Source organism: Staurois parvus, unplaced genomic scaffold (genome assembly GCF_062004578.1).
Source record: "Staurois parvus isolate SC_StPar_1 unplaced genomic scaffold, SC_StPar_1.0 ptg000166l, whole genome shotgun sequence".
Taxonomy (NCBI): domain Eukaryota; kingdom Metazoa; phylum Chordata; class Amphibia; order Anura; family Ranidae; genus Staurois; species Staurois parvus.
In genome coordinates, this window is record NW_028317962.1 from 6,734,344 (window position 1) to 6,757,897 (window position 23,554).

A 23,554-nucleotide genomic window follows, 5' to 3' on the forward strand; every position below is an offset into this window, starting at 1 on the left:
AACACCCCTGTCAGTGTTAAGATAGTTTGTCTCAACCCTGTAAATGCTACATCTGCAGGACAGCTTGTTCTGTGGAAAAACAAAGACTTACTGGCAGGATCACCAGGTAAAAATAAAAGAAAAAGCCTAAAAAGAAAACTAATGCAGCAATTACATCTAAGAATGTGTAAGCTACAATATAATAAATTTTCCTATTGGGTTTAATACCGCTTTAAATGCTAACTCCAATGTTAGCAACAAGTTTCACGCATTTTTAGGGTTTAACATGTTACTAGCCAACACATTATAGTGAACCTGTTGCCCTGCAGTTACAAAGCAACAAATCATTTTAAGGTGGACTTTGCCAGCATTTTGAAAGCTTTGATATATATTAAATCACACTCCATTCAAATCACAGACACATTTTTTAATATAGTTTTATTAAACCTCTGCAGGGCACAGTCACAGAACAATCAATAAGATTGGTGAATATCACAAGCTCTTTTTTCAAGCAAAATGCATCAAAAAGTTAAAAAGTTAAAAAAAAAAAAAAAAGAAAAAAAACAAAAAAACAAAACAAACAAAACAAAAACAATTTAACTCCACCCAAAAAGGTGATTAATAGCTGCAGAATGTCTCTGAGAGACTGGTATGAGCCAAAAGAACAAAGAAATTATTAATAATAATAATCATAAACTGAATCCAGCTGAAAGAGCAGAATGCGGATTGATTAGGGTGCAGCCTGTGAAGTGCAGAGTGCTTCTCGCTTTACTTTCAAAGGGTTTACAGAGAACGGTCAGTGATGGCAATAACGGTAGAACAGACCAAACTGGCTTCAACGATTCTGGAAACAAACATTTTTGACCCAAAAGTCAGATGCACAAAGTCCTGAAGGCACAGAGTCATGAGAGGACAGATAAAGAGTACAACAGAAACATCCCAGTAAATTCAATATCTGGACTGCCAAGCTTGTGGCTTGGTTCTACTATTAAATACAAATCCATACAAGATTTTTTTGGGGACACTGGTATTTTATCATTTGCAACATATTAATAAAGGCTTGAAGTATTTTTGACTAGCTTTAAACAAAACTTGGGTACTATTTTTAATTACACCTGACAATCCATCTGGTACTATATATAGTTCAAAGTAAAACTTTGCTACTGACAACTATCCTCCACAGTTTGGGACAAAGTTTACATACAGGTGTTCCAGAAGATCTATCATGTTGGAATTATTTGTAGCAATAGCTCTGCACAGTCACGGTTGGGCTCGCTTCAAACACTGCTGCAGAGTTCCATCCAATGCAGTTGTGTTTCATAGCGGTATAGTAACGCGTCAAAGATAGCATCACTTTTGGTTTAGACATGGAAAACAATGAATGATTTTTGATGCAGTCATTTGACCTACAAAATAGACAGGGAAGCAAAGCTCAACCACACAGACCTTTTGAGGCTGTAACCACCGGAGCTCAGGCTCGAGTGCCTCCACACTCCATTCTGCAATCAACACAACAACATCGGGCCAACAACTCTGTCATTTGTGAATATAAATCTTTATTAGCTAAATGGTGAAATTCAGTAACAGACAGGTTTACGCGTTTCAGTTATACAGCCTTAATCAAAAGCACAGTGATATGAGTAAGGCCGTACAGCCGAAACACGTAAGCCTGTCTACTACTGAATTTCACCAGGTAGCTGAAAGGTTTACATTTCACAGATGGCACTGAGTTGCCAGCCTGACCTTGTTGAGTCATTTGACCTACCAACAGTTATGGAGGGAAAATGATAGCAAAGGACTTCTAGGTGTTTGATGTGTTTATTGCTCTCTGCAGGAAATAGCAGAGACCTTGCTGACCAATGGATATGCATGGGGGGTATACCGTTCCGGGGCACAATCAACAGTAGTCACAAATCTACAAAAATACCGTACATGCAAAGTGTTTTGTATAGCTCATGTTAAAGGGGAATCTTTTTTTTTTTTTTTTAATCAACTCAATTTGTTTTAGAATGCCAACTTACTAACACTGCAATGGGCAATACTGTGCATTTTTACAGCTAGAATGTGATAAGCTTGGGTTGCAAAGTTCGGCTCATGTCACTTTATCAAGGCACCCACCAAACTGACTAAAAGCACCTATAAGACATTATCACAGACCTAAAAGACCCACAATACCAGCACAATGCTTACAATGTATGCAAGGGGATTTCCCAAATGAGTCTATGTAGCCTAAACCTGAACCAGATGAAGCTCTGTTGTACTTTTAACCATTTACCGGCCAGTGGCCTCTGTTTAGGAAGCAACCAACGTTACCAGGTTTCAATTCTGTGCCAAAAGGACTGTCGTGCCAAAGTCTGCATGTAAGAAAGCCAAGACAAAGATACAGAAAACCAGCTAGAAGCACTCTTCAATTCACGGGAGCATGATGGGTTCTGCACACCAGTTGCTTAGACCTGAGACAGAAGTCAGCCTTGTGATAGTTAAAACTTTGTTACAAAGTAATATATGGAATTCCACTTACATAGAACACTTGATATTTTAGTAAAGTCAACGCTGTGTGTAACAGCAAGCATGAGAAAAAACAAAAAAAACCCCTAAAGCCTAAGGTGCACCTATCAAAAAAAAGAATTTTTTCTGTAAACTACTACATTAGCTAACGGCTCAACAGGTATCAAAAAATACTAAAGGCTGGCAATAGCATATGACCATCTTCTTCATTTCATGATAAGCTAGTTAAAGGGCAACACCACTATGCTTCAATGAAGATGGGTGAGGGAATAATTCCTGTGAATGTGACTAATGTTTATCTCCCACCACTCAATCTGCTGTTCTGACGTTTCACCATGTTCTTCTGATTCTGACAACCTCCAGCTATCTCTGCTAATGCAGGCCATACATGGTTCGAATTCCAAACGATTTTTGTACGAAAATCAGTCCTAAGAATAATCGGCCGATTTTCACTGTTAGTGGGGCAATGGCATCGGCCGATTTTCGTGGTTCCTCCACATTTCATTTATCGGGCATGCTGGAAAATTCATAAAAAAGGACCGATTTTCGAAATCATTGGTGGCACCATCAGATTACAGAATGAACGTTTCGATTTTCGGACGAAAAATCGTTCGGAATTCAAACCATGTATGGCCTGCATTAGCGTCAGACAAATGTTAGTCATACACATGCTAAACAGCATGGATGGCGGTATCTCCCCTGCTGGCTATTGTATTCAGACAGCTACAGCGCCCATGGCTCTACAAATACCCAGTGACTGCATCTGATTGGATACTGTTCAGCCAACAACTATTCACCTGGCTCCATCAATTTTCATTTTAATATTGTTAAGCCAGGTTGTGCCGACTGGGCCACCCACATCTTGAATGTTTGCCAATTCAGCAAGAATTGTCAGAAATTTGAGACATGTATGGCCAGCATTACGATAGTCTGAGGAAATCTGACACTCAAGTCAAAAGGAGCTGCAGGATGATAGGAACTAGGGATGCCCTGAAGCAGAACTTTAGACTGATAGATAAGTGGACTGTGGGCACAAAGTTAAGTCTTATTTACTTAACCCCCCCCACGCTTAACCCCTACCATACAAACAGTCTGAGTGATGTTACCTTTTAAAGTATAACAGCACTTTTACAATATTTATTATGCATTTCTACTTGTTCCTGCTGCCTATGAAAATGCCAATATGATAAGCTGCCTCTAATGAAGATATATCTTTTTTCCAGCAGCATTGCCTGGTCCTGTTTTTGCATTAATCTTTACTATAAAAAAAAAAGCTGTTCCTTTCCACCACTAGAGGGTATGGTTTGCTGAAGAGAAACTAGGACTACCCAGAGCAAGTTCCCAGAAAACAAACAAACAAAAAAACCCCAGACTGTACAGGCAGTACTGCAGGAAATAGGTCTTCTCCTCATGTAAGACAAGACTACATCCTGGTGGCATTTGGTTCAGCGGCAGCACACTAATACTTGTAGGTGAGCTTGCCCATTTTGTATACGTACAAGACTCAGATTACTAACCTTAGCAGAGGACACAGGACTTCAGCTATGACACTGGATACAAAGAAAACAGAGGGCGCACCGGCCTAGTGCATGATTGTATCTTCCTCAGACCAAACCAGGTTGGCTCTGAGGAAGAGGCTGAGTCCTCGAAACGCGTTAGCCTGTTGGAAGTCCAGGGTTCCATTTATGGACTTATATGCAGTGTGGATTGGACACCTGTTTAGTGTGATGTGCCTTTGTCCTGTATGTCAATTGTGAGTACAATACTTACTTTTTATCCTTTTAATAAATATTTTTACGATAATGCACTAGGACGGTGCGCCCTCTGTTTGTTTTCTTTGTATCCAGTGACTTTGGACTACCCCGGTCCGTTGCGGGCAGCAAGGAGTGCATTTTCCAGAACATCTGAATTGTTACCATAGGCTTTGTACAGTCCATCCCCAAGCAAGGGAGTAGAGAGTTTGCCGTGTTTTCAGCTATGACAGCTGGCACGAGCATGAGGGACACGTCCGAATAAAGTACTGTCAAAGTGTGAATTGAGGCTAAACATCCAAATCAACTTAATAGTTCACAGAAAAACCATCTAACGCATCTTGGGGCCAGGTGGTGATGAAAGGGAAATGCGTCGGTTCCCAAAATATGCTGGGATGTTTTTTGTGTTAACTATTAAATCAATTTGGACTCTAATGCTATTTGGTCTGGTGCTCCTTCTCTGGTTTTTATTTTGAGGGACTGTTTACTCGTTGGAGGGTATTCCTGTTCTGTATGAGCTGCCTAACTAAAGCCAATGAGTACTCTGAATTATCTTTTTATCCTTTCACTGCTCTGTATAAATAAGACTAAGTCCTAGAGTGTCTTGGATGTCTTTTTCGGATGTGTCCCAACTAAATGGCTGCCCCCAGAGTACTTTAGTAGTATTTTAGAAATAGTTCAGGGCTTAACTAAACGCAACATTTTCAAACTGCATTTTAACATCAGAATAAACCCTCACTGCAACAGGTTTCACAATGCACTGATTTAAATGCGTTCACAGTAAGGCAAGTTAAACTCAAGCTACTACAGGGTTAAACTCAAGCTACTAAAGGAATTAGGATCAATTGTGCTGCCAAACCTATAAAATATAGGTATAATCCTATCTGTGATGGGAATTAGTAGGTCCTTTAACTAGGAACGCAGTTGCAGCTAACAAATCTTGCAGCAACAAAGCTTTTAATGTACACTACTTTGACAGGAGCTGGCTTTGGGGATTCTGTAGAAATGCTAGTATAAGCAAAATTATAATTGCTGTTATGCACAGGGCCATGCAGTTACAGGATGGCTACATTATTTCTGGAACAAGAACAGTGCAGTGGATGTAAAAGCATGCACAGCAAAACTGTAAAACTTAAAAAAAAAAAAAAAAAAAGAAAGTGACTTAACTGCTATTAACATAAATTTTTTTGCAGGGACACTTTGTAAAAGCCTGCCCTTAATATCACATCCTCCTTACAAAAAGCAAAGAGTTAAGGGGCATGTATAGTCTTTACAGCGGTTATCAAAATCTAGCTTGATGTAACTGTAATTTGTATTAATGTTAAATCTATGTATAAAATAGACATCAATTCATTATATGCAGCCCTGCTTTGCAGTGTCACACAACAGCTTTATTGCTCTTTCTCAAAATGCAAGTCTAGGAGCTGGCCAATGTACTGACTGATAATGGCATTTCTCCTAGATTGTAAGCTCCACGGAGCAGGGCCCTCCTATCCCTCTTGTATTGAACTGTATTGTCTCCCGTTATATTGTAAAGCGCTGAGCAAACTGTTGGCGCTATAGAAATCCTGTATAATAATAATAATAATTTCAGCCGTGAGACAGTAACTGTACTGAACCACTTAGAGATCCCTCTAGTGGCTAACCTAAAAATCATATTTAACACAACAACAATATAGTAGGACAAGCTTGTAAAAGTCATCATAAAAAAGTACTAATGTAAACAATAACAAAAAAACAAAACATGCTCACTGAAAATACACCATACTTTTCCTTTAAAGGACCACTGCTCAAAAAATGCAAGATGCCCAATATAAAACACCTCTAAATGAATAGGACAGACCTCTAATAAAAAAATGTCATTAGTTTGTCACTACTGATTGTAGCAAGAGATACTAAACTACAATTAGATGGTGTTTTTCTGTTAATTTCACTGAGGTAAGCTGTAAGCTATAAGAGCTAATAACCCTAAGAAAGAAAAAGCTGCAAATCAAATGGCAATAGAAAAAATCCCAAGCTTGTACATAAAGTTAATGTTGAACTTTTCTTGTTTACTGCCTCTTAAATGAAAATTGGTACGCAGGGAAAAAATGTGACAAGCACCCCCAGCAAAGCATAAAGGTATTGCTTTAAATTAATATTGTAAATAGCCATGAGCTCTACAGTATGAAATCCTCCATAAGGGGGACAGTGACAGGCACTGCATGGATTATACAAATGCAAGATACTTTATGACAGTAAATAACGTCTTTTTTTAAAAAGCAGAAATTGATAGCTGACTAAAACAAAATGGCACTGAACCAAGCTGGTTTTAAGTAACAGCACAGCACCACCGAGTAGAAAAAGCACAAAATTTCACTTACATGGTTTCTTCCACAGGGCAAAAAACCAATGCGAGAAGTCTCTGCCTAAATTGGCCTATTCAACACTCTTGGCCCACATGCCGGTCCCGTGGTAGCAACAATTGCAGCAAGTTTTTTTGCCAGTGTCCAATCATCTAGAGGTAAGATTAAGATATATAACTTTAAATGTCTTACTTTAAAAAGGTAAGATACAGCAGCGGTCTCATTTGCAGACTACTGCTCCAGGAAGCACTTGCACTGTCAATGGGATTCGATAAAAAGCCTTCGAGCTCATGCACATGGTTGTAAAAAATACTGCAACATACACAGGATCTTGCTGCCAGAAAGATCCTGCATAAAATATGTAAATGGTGCAAACATTTACAATTGTATGTATGTATAAAGTTGAGTGGTAGCTGTTTGTGTCAGTGAATAGGCTAATGCAGAATCTGCAGAACACTCTCATCCAACGCACTACAAGTACCACTGAACTGCTCCTGATGTCTGTTAGTGCAGTGCTACAGACCAGCATTTGGCCAGGGACAGCTGTCTGATGTGGGTGTCTGTATCAAGAGACCTCATGTCTTTCGGCTGTGTGGGAACACCAGGGAGGAGAGTCGCTAGTCTCTCCCATTCAGCCAAGCAGCTGTTGGTATCGGTGGGCGCGCAGTCACTGGGAACACGGTGCAGGATAATGATCCAGGATCATCTCTGGATAAATTGTTTTTTTTTTTTTCTCCAGTACTCAAGATTGGTGAGTTGAGCTTAGGGAAAAGTCTATTTTCTTGTTCCCACAAACTCTTATATGTATAAAGCGGAAAAAAGCTCAACGCTACAAGGGAATACAGCCAACGATGCAGCTGTGTGCATGGACAATATTGTGTTCGGATCAATATAAAACTGCACACAATATAGATCTGAACACAGCGTTAAAGCGTCCATGTACATAAGCCCTTATAGAATTAACAAATGTACAAAAAAAAAAAAAAAAAGATTTACCTGCACCAAAAAAGTATGTACTTAAATCTCAGTGAAACTAAAATTAGGCTTTAAGTAGTGAAAGATTCCCTTTAAACAGTTATTGCACTTGAAACAAGAGAATTCAACTGTGGGTGGATGTTGGCATACTGAATCATCTACAGGCTTTTTAGGGTTTCTAGGGGTGAGAGCTCCTCCAACTAGTTGCCCAAAATGCCAGTCTGCCGCGGGCATTAGAAAGGCGTCTCTCTAATTGCTGGACAGAGAACAGTGAATGAGACTCTTGCTTTTATAATGGCTGCTGTTGAAGGTGAAGACAGGAATTGTACTGAGGTCATCTCACCACTAGAAAGCTCAAGAGGCAATATAATCCTGTCATGAGCAGATCAAGGAGGCTGCTATTGCTTATCTCTTTGTGGAAATTCTAGATGTCTGACTCCTGTGCAATTCCCTCTGATCTCAATACTTTGAGCCACTGACCCAAAATAAGTACGGACTTTTGACAGCAGCCTCCCCAATCTGCATACTTTATTCAGGACAGTGAAAAGGTAGCAGTTCGGTATGACAGCTAGGCAACCAACAATTACATTGGTTTTTCATAACATTAAACAACTACATTATCATCCCACTTGCTAGTTAAATTGTTTTGGCTGCACTAGCAGAATGCAATACCCTTTTAGTTTACTATGCAGATTAAATTGTTAATCCAAAAAAGTCTACATCGTTATTTCACCCCAGGCCAAATGTACCCCAACCCTCCTCCACAGATCTCTCAACAGAAAATGAAGGCTGATCACAAGACTTGAGACTTCTTCAGGTCTAATACATCTGTGTGCTGGTTAAGGTTAGAACACAGAGGTCCCGGCTACTGAGAACAGTGCCTACCAGTTGAAGGTTTCCCCACGTTTCTAGATTATTGAGTTATAACACCATTAGAAAACAGCAACTTCACAGAAGTTATGTGCTAAACAAATTCGTCTGAATGCTTCTTCATTTTCTCCCTTTTTTTTCTCTTTATAGTTTCGATGAGGCAGCTTGAAAGGAATAGGAGTCTGATTTTGCAGGTTAGGTAAAACTGGGAGTGGAAAAAGTGAAGGAGTGGGGGCACAAAGCTGACTGTTGTATGAAGAAACTGACACAGAAGCAGCACAATTTCCATCAGAAACTGCAGCCGTGTGGGTGGAAATTTGCTATGAGCAAACAAAGACAAAAAAATAATTTGTTGAGTAGTAGGAGCCTGAATTCTAGAAAATTTAAATGAAATTAACTGAACATTTATAGTGTTTGAAACTAAACTTCACTATAAGTAGCAATAAGTTCTTGCTGTTCTGACCAGGTCTGTTATACTGCATGGTGCACACACCTAAGGCCACAAGTAAAAACGTTACAATTTTCTTCATAGGCCTATTTAATGTGTACACGTCCATGCAATCCTAAATTCTGAGAGCACGATTTAGACCTATTATCGGTACAATCGGTGTTTGGGACTACAGATTATTAACTCCTAAGGCAAGAATCAGGACTTTTTTCTTTTTTATCTAGTAGTCTTGACATAGTCACTAGACAGCAAAACATACTACCTGGCAACCACAGCAACAGTTAATTGTGCATGGGCTGTTACAATATGCCAGGAAAATTCCTCCCTAGCCAGAGGATATCAATGTACCCTGATGACTGGGGCATGAACCACTGCATTTTCCCTATGGCCAACTAGCCCTTTTAAAATTCCTACTAACTTCAACACTACTGACTTGCCTTTCAAGTGTAGTGAAACTGTGAGAAAAGATGTTAAGTCCTAAAAGAGGAGCATTTTTTTTTTTACCTCGTCCATTCATCTAATGACAAGGCCAATACAAACACTCCAATGGGCTGCTGTGACTCCTAGTGATGAAAAGGATAACCTGCACATAGGAATGGCAAGTCTCAGTATGCAGAATTTATATTTACAGTAGCAAACTATGTAAAACATTAAAGAGACATATGTGAGTTTGTATTAGAAGGTGTATCCATTAACAACTCGTCGTCAAGGCATCAATTTATAAGGGGACAAATGCCGCCTTTCAATGCATAGCTAGTGACAAAAGGCTAAGCTTCCTATACCAATGTTGCATCACTACTTTAAAAAGTTTTTCCATTTTCAAGGTAAAAAAGAAAAACCACCCATGCCACTGACCAGAGTGGGTCATTAGACCTGGAAAATTCACAAAGTTGTTACTCCTGGCAGCACGGAGGCTATCATTCTAATTGCTTAGCATCTTCAACCCAACCTTGAAATCTATTTGTGGTCACTAGAAGTAGTAATACAGTCAACTATAGCCCTAAGATGGAAATAATTAAATGGAATCCTATGTTTATTTGCTCTGTATTGGAAAATCAGTTGCCAGATAAAAGAGGTTATAACTATTCCTGTAAAGTGCACAGATTAAACGCCTTTCAAAAAAAAAAAAAAAAAAGGTAAACGTCTTTCAAAGTGCGCAGATCTCCCTGAACCTCGAAGCTGCACTCATCCAAGAAGAAAAAAAAAAAACAAACCCTTAAAACATATTATATGTGTTTGCTTATCACTGCAGATGTACACAAACACACATAACGCTATGGTAATTCAATTAAATTAAAAAAGAAAAAAGTTAGCTTGAACTCCAAGCCAATATATGCAAATATCAAATGTGTGACCGGCAGGTCCGAAATGTTCAATTTAATTCAATGTGAAACAGTATATTAAACGCGGTGCCTCCTCCTGGCGATAAGGAAAAAATCAAACAGGCGCTCAAATCCAAGCACCTTCGCTTTGGAAACATCAACTGGTAGGTAAAGCCAGGGACCTCGGACACCCACCCTTTTATCATAAAAGGTACATATATCGTACAATAGTTCTGGTTGACATGCCTTTCGATATAGGATTCATGGAACGTAACGCTGAGGCGGACATTGACCCAGCAGGAGTTAAAGATTAAGGAGATACTTGAGAGGGGAGAGAGAGAGAAGGAAGGGTAAAAGAAGGAAAAACACTAATACAAAGAACAAAAAAGTAATTAATTCTTGCTTTACCCCACCAGAACAATGTAGGAAGTTATTACATAGCCAGCTTGAATTCCTCTTTAATGAAGGAATACATAGCCACTTATTTACCAACATGTTTGAAAGAAACATGGAACCCTTTGCAACCTATAACATAATCCCTTTTTCAGTGACAGTGCAGGGCAGATAGTGAATGGAAGAATGTGATTGGTTGCTAGAGATATTAGAGATTTCTTCCAGACACTGATAAATGAGGCAGACATGGGTTGGCAATCTTTCACTTTCTCTAAAAACATAGGCAAAAAATTAAGTTTATTTGCTGCAAAACAAGGGCATGAGATCTCTATACAAACTAGAGATTTTTGTGTGGAAAAACATATTAAGGTGGTTTGGTGCTTTACTTCCTTCAGATAAGAGAAGCTGTGTATGTATAGCAAACATTTTTTTTTTTTTTTAAAGTTTAGGATAAAGTACAGCAGAGTTACAACAGCTGTCAGGGTATTACCCTCCATCTCTGTCCTGCTGGAGAATTTTACTTTAACTTCCTCTCCTGGAAATGCAATAGGATATAAGAGGAAATCTACCAAAAGTGAGGGTAATTCCAATCTAAGAGTTGCCCCGACTGGATACTTTACCCTCACCTCTTGCTCAGGTAACCACTCTAAAATGTTGGACTTTCCATCACTTTCTAGCCACAATGGTCACCAGGACAGACAGAGGGCGAATCTCCCCAGGAAGGGAAAAATATGATAAAGTCTAACCCTTTCTTCAGTTGTCCAAATCTAGAAAAAAGTAAGTTTGCCCTTGCATACACAGTTAAAAACACAAACAAGCTAAAATATTTGTAAATAATGCAAATGTTCTAATTACCCCACCATTCCTACTATGCTGTATTGTTGGATAGCATAAAGGGGCGTAATTCTGTATAGATAGCCACTCTTTGCCTCCAGCATGTTTTTTTTGGAATACTTAGTGACCACCACACCACACTAGCCAACCCTGAACACTCAGCCTGCTTTCTCCCCACCCAGTGGCTCCTTCTGTTAATTCATCACCATACAGAAAGACAGAGCTCTGTAAGCCCGATTACAACTTTCAGCTTGCTGTGTCTCTATTGAATTTGGAGACAGATTTGAAGAAACCACTTTGGCTGAATTAAAAAAAGGAATCATTTATATCCATTGCCTCAAACATTTTTTCTAATTATAACCTTGCCAGCCAATTTGCTAATCGAATTTCCATTTGAAGGTCTCAAGCAAGAGAAGGATTGCAAATCCCTTATACATCCACTACCTCTAACAGGCTAATAACAATATAAGGATTAAGCGCTCAAAGGAAAGCGCCCCCCTAACATCAAATGACAAAAGGTTGTCATAGATCTCTGGCTATGTAATACCATCCGAACAAAACAAGAAAAAATAAATGTAAATCTACAGCAATAAGATCGTACAATTAATCAAACAGAGTATATATATATAATATCTTCCTTTTTTGTCTTTAAAGCCTTGCATCCAAGGCATCCAAAGGTATTAAAATTAAGTTCATTCACAGAACAAAAACAACTAATCTTGAATTGCTTGCAGATACTGCTAATTTTCATCTGTGTCTTTTTTTAATATATATTTTTGTATTCTGTATAATTTTTTTTATTAAAAAATGTGTTAATGTGAAAATATGTGCAGAGGTTGTTCTTGCTAGTGGTGTTTTCAATGCACATTTTATACGTAGCCTGTCATGCTTTGGAGGGGAGGGAACATAAGAGCAGGGTCACAGGTTTTAGCTATCTCTCACCCCCAAAAACGGGGTTATGTAAGCAAATCTTAAATATTAACTTTTTTTTCTTTTTACACTCCCGATTGCTCTGAGCTCTCCCTCCAATATATTTATATATATATAAAATAAAAAACACAAAAAAAAAAATCCTCCATTTCATTTCGATACACTTTTCCTCCTAGACAAAACACTTTCAGATGCAAAAAAAAAATGTATGCAGGAAAGCCCTTATTTTTCTTTTTACGGTGCAGTGGCAGAGTTGACGCCAGTTCTCAGGGCCTCGGTTTTGTCACCGCCAACTTGGGAATCTTCTGAAAGAGTTAGTGAAGCGGTCTTTCCAGAAAGCATGGTGAGGTCTTGGGCCAAGCTTGATCCATTTGGCACCTCATTGCTGTAGAAATAAATCAGTGTATAATCTTTATATGACAGAATAAGCAGCAAAAAAGCATTTTTCAAAATGTTTTAATTCTACAAACCCATTTATATTTCATTTTATGAATATGTATTGTACTACAATATGTTACATCTTAAATATCAGAATGCAAATCGCTCTCCAAATCACAGTACCACACTCTTATGAGCCAATCTGGGGCTCTGATAATGGCTAGAATTCCCTCCATCTCTACCATGCAAAGCAGCCAAGGAGAAAGTCTCAAGGAAGGAAGGCATACATAAGGGTGTACTGATCCAACAAAGCCACTAGTGCATCCACTACATCTACTGGCAGATCCAATGACCTGGATTACAAATTTGTCAAATATGTTGTTGAATCTGGAAGTCAGGAGGTCCACATCTAACATCCCCACCTATGACACAGTTTCTGGAACACTTCTGGGAGCAAAGACGACACTCTTGTGTTCAGGTATGGCCACCTGAGAATCTGTCTGCCAAATGTCAACATGGCTAACAGAGCTGGAACATGTTGTTCTGCTCAGGACAAGATTTGATCTACCACCTCTGGCACAACGAGACTTCCCTTATGAGCCAATAAAAGGTCAGTTCAATGCTGGAGAGACAGCCTAATAACCCAAAGCTGAAGGATGTTAATTGGAAGATGAGATTTCACACACGAGCAAGTCCCCTGACAGAGTGCCAAGGACCTTCCTGAAGTGTTAAAACCTTCAACTGGAAAATCTGAAATTTCTACCAGGGGAGAAAAAATTTCCAGGACTGGCCCCAAATTTTCCAAATCCACGGTTATTCCGAAATATTCATTTAAATGTCCAATCCTCCTGTAAGTGGCAGTATAACTTGAATGTTTAACACTTCCTGTGTACCTCAATGGCCAAGAAGGAAAACAGGTCTGTTTCTTTGAGTTCATTAGGGGACACAGCATCAGAAGTAAATCAGAGACAACTGGGTTTTACCAACACCTACAGGAAACAAATTGGGCACTGGCAAATTAAAACAAAAAAACAAAACAAAAAAAACCCCAACACAGCCAGTCCAGTATAACCCATTCCATCATGCTTCAGTTTTGTAACAAAGCAACATCAGGAGTAGGTCGAAACACAAGACGTTTTGTAGGTAGGCAGAATAACCCAATTTTCTTTGATTATCTTCTGATCCTTTATGGAAAGTACAAAAGTCCTGTTTTTCTTTATCCTATATTAAAAGTGGACTGTTTGTACTATATAAAAACAAAAAAAAATTGCCAACAGGCAGTATTGTTAATGCAAAAGATATATACTATGTCTCTTCCACATTACAGCTTCTTACTTGCCTATCTGCACTGTAAACTGAGTTGCGCACGTGAAGCTCAATGTACAATTGAGTCAATGCCAAGATGATCAAACTTCTGCACATGCACACGTGACATCATTTTAGCCCAGCCAATGAAAATGGCTGTAGATCAATATCCAGAAGCAAAATCAGCAAAGATGTCAGCGGCCGGCAGTGAGCTCCGTGACACCACAGTGTTAGAGAAAAGGTGAGTATAGTTTTGCTTTAAGAGACAAAGATCAGAAATAAATCAGAGACAACTGGGGCATCCAAAATCAGCAACAAAACACTATCAAACCCACAGTACAATTAAGATCAGTTATTACAAGACAAGGCAGCCAGCTCAGACACAAGCCTTGCAGAGATGGTGAAGTTTTTGGAGAACGAAAAGAACCAACTTAGACTTCACAGAGTAACATGTGTACAGGTGGGACGATAGGAGAGACATGCTGCACAAAAGCCTTAACCAAACAATGAGAAGAAAGTGGTCTTAGGATAGCAAGGGCCAATATTCGAAATATAATTGTACCGGGCACTGAACACTGATCGAGGCCTGCTTACAAAAAAATGACAAAATTTCACCTATGGAGTATTTCATATAATGAACTTTTACTTAGCATCAAGTGAAGAATGGCTTTCTATGTGCGATGAAATACCTTATGTGAGGTAGACTTCCTAACTTGCTTTCAGAAAGGCCCCATCATCTCTTAGTACCTTGGCTTCAACAGCCAAGCTGTCAACGCTAGCAAACGTGAATAAGGGCCTCGGACAGAAGATTGACCAATCTGGAATCTTCCAGGATAGCAAGATCAAAAGCTGGAGAGGCTCCTTCTGCATTTTGAGATCTGACAAGTTACACTGTAATTAAGGCAACTTATATAAACATATCAAGAAAAGAAAAAAACTTGATCACTATTACAATCCAGCCACAAGAAGAGCCCAGTGTCCAAGGGTCACATTACAAGAAGGCCACGCAACCTTCAGTCCATTGTGATCAGTGTATAGTACCCAAGGCGGTGTGAGGATTTAGCTAATCTAAGTAACTGCAGAGAGAACAAAAAAAAAACTGAAGCATGATACTGGGAAGGGTTATACCTGACTGGCTTTTTTTGTTTGCCAGTATCCAGATCCTCCTGTAGACATCAGTATACTCTAGTTTCCCCTGTAAACATTAGTTGCTTTTAATTTACTTCTAATCTTGTTTCCCTTAATGAATGATACGGAAATGCTACTCATGTTTAATGTACAGTCGGTTTAGAAAAGAATCACTCCCCTTTAAATTAATCACATTTTGTTACTTTGTAGCCTGAAATGAAGACAGTTTTTTGTTTTATCCAGTTGTATTTACTCAGTGTAACTTCTACCATCCAAGTGAAAGATATAATACCAACATGTTATGAAAAAACAAAAAATAAATAAAAAAACAGAATCACTGAGTTGGAAAAAGGATTACTCAACTGTGATCATTTTGATTAGCTCAGCATGAATAGAGCTTTCCTGGAGCATTTTGGTCCCTGATAGTACAAGTGAAGCAAACAGTCAACTATGGCTAGCAAGGCACTGACAAAAGATCTCCCTGTGATAAAGTTGTAGACACGCACAAGTCAGGAGATGGAAGCAAACATTTTAAAGGCTTTATCAATGCCTAGAAGCACAGTGAAGTCTATTATTAAGAAGTGGAAGGTATTTGGTACAAGACCCTCCCTTGATAAGGATGTCGCTCCAAACTGGATGAAAGAGCCAGAAGGAAACTGGTTAGAGAGGCTACCAAGAGGCATACAGCAACTCTGAAGCAAATGCAGGAATTTATAGCAGCGAGTGGTCATTGTGTGCATGTGAGAACAATATCACAAATTTTCCACAAATGTGGCTTGTATGGGAGGGTTGCAAGAAAAAAGCAACTCCTCAAGAAAGGCCACATGGAGTCAAGACTGAGCTTTGCCAAAACACACATTAAAGATTCTGAGGCCACATGGAAAAAGGTGTTATGTTCAGATCAGAATAAATTTTAATTACTTGACCTCAACACTAAACTTTATGTCTGATGGAAATCCAATACAGCTCACCATCCAAATAACACCATTGCTACAGTAAAGCATAGAGGTGGTAATATCCTGTTATGCGGGTGGGGGTGTTCTCTGCAGCAGGGACTGGAGCACTTGTCAAGATAGAAGGAAAAATGGATGGGGCAAAATACCATCAAATTCTTGAGGAAAATCTGCTGCCCTCTGTCAGAAACCTGTCAATGGGAATAAAGTTCACCTTCCAACATGACAATGACCCAAAGCACACACTAAAAATGACCACACAGTGGTTGAAGGAGAAAACCGTGATGTGTTTGCATGGCCTAGTCAGAGCTCAGACTTAAACCTCACTGAAAATCTGTGGAATGACTTGAAAGACTGCAGTCCACAGTCACCATCAAATTTAACTGAACTTCAGCAGTTCTGCAAAGAAAAGTGGGCAAACATTGCAAAGTCTAGATGTGCAAAGTTAGTAGAGACATATCCCAACAGATTAAAGGCTGTAATTAAAGCAAAAGGCGGTTCAACTAAATACTGACACAAGGGGGTGTTCCTATTTCCAACTTGCCAATTCTGTTTTTGAATTTTTAAATTTTTGTTCTGATATGTTGGGGTTATATCTTTCACTTATATGCTATAAATTGCACTGAGTAAATACAGCTGGATAAAACAAAAACTGTCTGTTTTCATTCAGGTTGCAGGGCAACAAAATTTAATTATTTTGCAGGGGGTGATTCTTTTCTATACACACTGTAGTGTACAACTACAATAGGGAATCTTTCAATCTGGTGTCTTGTGAAAATGTTAAGCATCCAATAAAACACACAATATCCAGCTGCATTCTGGCCTGCTCTCCAAGTCAAGATTCCTCTTCGGGTGACATGCCCTGACAATCATCTATGAATAGCCACAGCCTTCAGATATACAGTCTTTCAGCAGTTGAACGGCCAGGAGCTAAGTACTGGGAATGGCAGTGCTTAATAATATGGAACCAGGATCCCTCTTCTGGACACAAGCCTCCACTGCAGCCACGCTTCCACTGGGGTCCTCTGCCATCCTTGAGATGAGTCATAGTAGAGGCCAGGGGTGCTGCCCCAGTGGAAGCTTGGCTGCAGAGGAGGCTTGTGTCCAGAGGAGGGATCCTGGTTCCATGCTGTCTGGCAGATCTACTTAAAGGGGTTCCCTACAGATTCTTATTCAGCTTAATACGCATATATTATGTGCATATGGTGAGTGCGCATTTCTTACAGTCTTTCGCACAGATTAAGTCACATGGATTTACTGGAAGTCACTAGAGGAATTTAATTATATGGAGCATTAATATGCTGACCTGATTGCGTCAAGCCTGCACAAATCTATGAACAGTTTTTTGGATAATAGACTATTCACATAATCACATTTATGTTTGGCGCCTTTCATAGCGCTATATTCACTTATCTCTATAAGTTATAACCTGGATTATTGATTATTAATGAATTATTTGAAGTATACTTTTATTATTTTTCATTTAATATTTTTATAGTATTTTGTAGCGCTGCACCGTTCCTTAATTTTGATACTGTTCACTAAGTTTAGGGTTCCTATATTGGTGCATACGCAGCTTATGGCATTTTTATCCTGAGCGCTCGCTGTATTTTCACCATATTTGTAGTGTTTAATATTAACTTTCAGAACAGCTAAGATCCTTTTTACAGCATGTACCTAGGAATTTTTTTATACAAGCAAAACTGGACAAATCAGAAATAAAAGTGAAAGATTTTTCACAAAAAAACAAACAACCCCACCCCCCCCAAAAAAACCCAAAAACAAAAAAAAAAAACAAAAACAAAAAAAAAAAACACCTTTACTCCAAGAGGGAGTTTTGCCTTAAAGTGGAACTTCACTTACTAAAGAAAGTTCTGCTGAATGTTCTGCTGAATGTCTTTCTGCCCTACTCCTTTGAATGTCTGTGTGTGTGTGGTTTTTTTTTTTTTTTTAAAGGGAACGGGTACCAGCTCCCACTTCTGCTCGGATCACCTAGTTCAACCTCTCCAACAGCATTTGTAGCTGCTGAATTTAATTTTTTTTTAATTTTTTTACTGAAGTTCCTCTTTAAAGAAAGACTGAAAGAGCAGAAAACACATATTGAGGCTGGAATGCAGGCAGGTTGTGTGAGAGGTACATATATTACTTCTTTGTAGCAGAACAAGTAAGCAGAATGTCCCTCTATACCTGAACGTTAGTGGGAGATCATGCGACAGAACTTTGCTCTGTGGCTCTATTTGCCCATTCTCAACTTTGATGACATCTGGTTTACTCTTCACACCCATAGAGTGACTCTCCTACAAATACATAAAAAGTCAGAAGGTGATCTGGCTGTTTATGGCAACATTTAGAAAAAAATCTGTATAGCTTACAACAACCTATGTCTAAGCTGGTAAAACTGCTCTTCCAAGCATCATTTAAACTTTAAAAGAAACCTTTCATGACAGAAATATAAAAGCTGCTATTGCATACATGTTTTGAAGGTGCAGGCTCCCTGTTTCCATTTTTATTCTTCCTTTACTGTTAAGATACTGACTTGGAAGTCCTGACACTGGATTAAGTACATCTTTGATCTGGGCCAGAGGCATAAAAGGTTGTGAAGGAAAGTTAGGGATAACAGCCTTGCAGCCTCCACCGTCAAAAACAATCAGCTATGGCAACTCCTATATTTATTTCCTTTCAGCACGATCATTGCAGTTGGGACTCACCATACTTAATTCACGAGTTCTCTTTCCGATTTCCCGCTCCACCTGATGTAGCTCGAGGCTCAGTTGTTCATTGGACAACATGCTGGACCACTTAGCTGGTGGTGGTGGAGGTGGTTGTTGCTGACCTCCCAGTGCAGGGGGGTCTCTCTGTACTAGCAGACGGTTACTAGGGACCTATAAAATATTTAGGTGAGAAAAGTTATTTAATGGAGTGTGTTTAAGAAATGTGTCTGTCAAAACTAGAATGGCATTTTTCTTACCAGCCACTTTCCTACCACTAGCCCACCTTTGGTCACTTTCTGGACTATAATGAACAGCAACCTCATACTGGTGACACCCACCCATATCTCCCTGCTGTAATCCTGCATAAGCAACCCCTGCTCACTAAAACAGCAGACACTGCTTAATAGAATTATGCTAACAAAAACTGAAAGAAACAAACTGAAAAAAACAAAGAAGAATTTTGACCTGCCTGTAAATTCCGTATCTTGAAGCACAGTACAAGACACATGCAAATTATTCACAGACTCTGGGTTTATAGACTCGTACCAACAGGTGACTGGTTATGGGAATGCTTTTGAGCACATGTCCACCGGGCACACTTCCTATAACCCTACCCCAGGGCTCCATGAACCCTCAGTTTTGTAGCAAGCAGTGCAGAGTAACCAAAGAACTGAAGGAAAGATGGCCTGTATTCTGTACTTCAAGAATTTACAGCTAAGGCAAAATTCCTCAGATTTTATTAGTACAATACAGTACAAGCTAAGTATTCCTAAACACTGGATCACTCGAAGAAATGAATTACAAGGGTGGGCAACAACTAGGAAAACAGAACTGTCCCAACAGGTCAAACAAAAACAAGGGTCAAAAAGACCCAAACTTTCTTTTAAAGATTTCTTTATTGCGTTTTGCCAGTACAAGAAGTATAACCAAAAAAAAGAAGAAAAAAAAAAAGAAAACCACCAAAACAATCCAATAAAACACATCCCAAAGTCGCTTTCATATGGTTGAGAATGCATAGAACAAAATTATTAGTACAGCAAAATTGGTGCTACTTGTAGCAACCGATAATAGATCCAGAGGCCATCCAGCTAGGTAATAATACGGAATTACATTCCTGGGTCTACAGAGGCAGCAGTAAGGGGACTATCTAACCAGTGGCTACAACTATCCTCAAAGAGCCAAGGCTCCTAAGCTTGAAGGTCAACTTATAACGCCGTCCAGGTCTCAATTGATGAGGGAAAGACACTTTTCCAAGATATAAGGATAACCTTTTATGCATAAAAATAGAGTATACTCAACAAACACTTAATATAGTTAGAAAGACATAGATCACCAAAAATCACAGCAAGCAGTTCTTAGGGTGCAGGAAAAAGACCCAACTTTAGAGTGTCGCTGCAAGAACCTTGCAGCTGAAAGAAGACAACTGGATGAAAGACCCATTACTCCTTGGTCCAGGCGACGGTATTTGAGATAATTTGCTTTCCAGTTGTACACTCCTGGAGTGTGGACTGCAGAGATTGCTGGACAGAGAGTTTCTTTTCATGAGATGATCTGGCTTGAATCTTTCAAGGCAGCCAGACTCCTGGAGTGCCCAACTGGTTGATGCAGACAATCACTGTGGCACTGTCTGGCTGTACGCTGATTGGGTGCTCCTTCAGAAGGGTGGTTCAGTGTTGCAGAACCAACCCGACAGCTCTGAGCTACAAGATACCCTTAGCACTTAGGTGCAATGCATTGAGTAAGCTGCGGAGTGCATTACAGGTCCAGGGCTGTGGATCGTTACTTTGGTTCCAAAGTAAGGGACCACAGCCCTGGACCTGTAAAGCACCCCGCAGCTTACTCAATGCATTGCACCTAAGTGCCAAGGGGAACGCCCATGCAAGATCTAGTGCCCTAGGCAACATTGCAGGCTGACCTCACAGCATGGGATCCAAGTATAACTTTCAAGGTTTTACCGAGGTTGCGCAGATTCAGATACACAGCTTCTATATTTTCATTAGAAGAAAATAATAAAAGAAAAATGTTAAACCGGTTAAGCTAAGGGTGGGTTTTTCTGAGAAGGAGAAAAGGTCTATCACCTTCAGACACTAGCACAAAACTGGGGACCCACCAAGTGGGGTAGGGCTATAGAAGAAACACCCAGGGTGCATGTCCTCTAAAGCTTTACCCGTATTCAATCACCTGAAGGTACACACTTATAACCCATGGTGTTATAATTCTGACTGTGTCCTGTACTGTACGATTTAGATAACTAATTTGCGATCATGCACATTGTTAGTCGGATCATACCTCCATTCCTCTCATCTGAGTCTGTTGGCTGATCTGCTGGTTCAGCTGCTGCAACTCCATCCTGAGCTGCTTTTCAGATGTGGGCAGAGGTTTAGCCATCCGTTCTCTGCAAACAAGAAATTGCAAGTGGTCATTTCCAGAAGAAATGGGCGGTGGGGGGAGCAAGCCCAGATGCTGTCAGAAACACTAAGGTTAGCTCAAAGAGTCAGAATTAGTAAGTGTGATAGGTCAGGAGATAGGAAACCAACAAGCTTTGCTCCCTAGGACGGCGGCAGGATTTCCTAAATGTCTAAATCAGAAAGTGTTTCAGTTGCATGGTTTGCCAAAGAGGTAACATGGGTCTTCCATATGTTCAATTGAGATAATGATTTATATACCAAGCTTGCTTGGAAAGCTTTAAGGTGAGAGTTTTGCCTAGAATGTTCGGGTGTTGGAAGGGTTTCTCCATTAAACTGAAAGTTGAAACTTTGGATTGCCTGAAATCGGGATAATGCACGAAGGGTGCAAATCCTGCAGAATAAATTGTTGTCATTAGAAAAAAAGTTAAAGATTGACTGCTATCAGAGGGTGAACAGAGATCTCAGGTTATCCAATTCCACTATTCAAAGAACAGGCAAAATCTGTCCATCAGTAACAACATTTTCACTTAAATATAAAGCAATTAATAAAATTATTAATAAAAATTGGAGCATTCTGATGGTGGACCCTATTTTATCTAAAGTACTACCGTAAAAACCTGAGATTGTCTTTAGAAGAGTTCCCATCCCTCGGAATAGAATTTCACCTAACATAGGCCCCCTGAGACGTTTTACTTTTTTCTCACAAATGAAAGGGTTCTATCCCTGCAAGAAATGTGTGATATGTCAGCAAAGTAAAATCCAACTTAAAAAGATAGAAACTTTGTCATCCACTTGAACAGAAAAAACATATGAGGTTTCCCCTTTCATTTCTTGCAACAGTAAATATGCAGTCTACCTCCTCGAATGTCCATGTAAAAAACAATACATTGGACGTACCACCAGACGTTTGAGGGATAGATTTAGGGAACATATTTATAACATCAAAAAAGGTTTCAAAGAGCACTCTTTGTCCAAACATGATCAATATCACCATAATCGTGATCCCTCAACACTCAAGTTCATGGGTATAGAGATTAATGAAAACCAAACAAATCAAATAAAACCGGTCAAATAAAACCAGATTGGTCTCACAAGCTGAGACCAAATGGATTTTTAATATGAGGACCCTAACCCCGGCCGGACACAATGTAGATATTGACTTAAATTGCTTTATTGATAATAGTTAGTAATTTGTGTCCATTTATGAGATATACATCTCATATACCATACATCATGTGCATCAGTTTTAGCCTTTCCTATTAGGTTTTAGCGATTACTGTATTTTAGGGTATCCTGGTCTATATGGGTTTATTTGGGACCATAATGATTTTTCATTAGCTATTCACTTTTTACAGCGATCACATATATTATTATCTTGTATACATTTTATATTATCCCTTCCTCTATCTTCCTAATTAGCATGATTTTGAGGTATCCTGGTCTATACGGTTCTTTTTTATGTACTAGTATTCTATTACTTTTTAGGCATTCCTGATCCCATATTTCTACATTTTTTACTATTTTTTTTATTTTTATTAATGTACTTTTATAGATTTATTAATGGATAGAACCATTATAAATTTCCAATTTTGGTTTCATTTACAATTCATATGTGTAACTGATGACAAGTATGTATCAATATAGTTCCAGCATGTATTTGTATATGTGATATCAGTTTGATATGGCTAATTTTATGCATGCTATGGATATATTATTCGACGTGGTTATTTTTATGCATTTTATGGATATATTATCAATGAAGTTTATATATGCAATTTGCGGTCCAGACGGCTTTTATGTATCCACATTACACATATGCTAGCATATATTTTTATTTCTTTTTATAATTATCTAATATGCACTTTTAAGTTTTCTGAAATGAGGGGTGAACTATATATTATATATTGAGACTATGGAGTCTCTCTACTACATTGGTATGGCATGTATATCTTTCCCCCATGAAAGTCAGGGAAAATGGTGCACACGCATGCGCCTATTAGTGGCGGCGCATAACTAAGTAAAGATTAGATAGTCATTAGCTTTAATAACATAAGGCAATCTTGCCAGTTTAACATCCGAGTTGTAGTATAAGTATATATACTAGTTCATAATTGTACGGCCATCAGCTGTGACAATATTTACATACACAGCCGTCTGCACTGTTTCCTCCTCTGAAACCAAGGGAAAATGGCGCCCACGCATGCGCAATACAACGCTGTTATTCGGCTGTACACTCCTATTGCTCCAGACCAATGCAAAATGGCGCCCGTGGTTCCGCGCATGCGCACTTGTGCCGGTCTTGGGCAAAATGGCGCC

The 23,554-nt window shown here is 39.1% G+C and overlaps 1 protein-coding gene across 1 annotated transcript in view; it reads right to left on the minus strand.

The window, feature by feature from the left end:
* Nucleotides 1–400: 400 nt before the first annotated feature.
* The window catches only part of RC3H1 (ring finger and CCCH-type domains 1), a 126,929-nt gene continuing 103,775 nt past the window's right edge, over nucleotides 401–23,554 (minus strand). Inside the window, exons 17-20 of the mRNA XM_089676344.1 lie at nucleotides 21,120–21,225; nucleotides 18,828–19,001; nucleotides 18,307–18,416; nucleotides 401–12,740 (exon numbers count right to left, since the gene is read on the minus strand). Coding sequence (XP_089532470.1) covers nucleotides 12,590–12,740; nucleotides 18,307–18,416; nucleotides 18,828–19,001; nucleotides 21,120–21,225 — 541 coding nt within the window. The 3' untranslated portion in view covers nucleotides 401–12,589. The remainder of the gene's footprint in view (nucleotides 12,741–18,306; nucleotides 18,417–18,827; nucleotides 19,002–21,119; nucleotides 21,226–23,554) is intronic.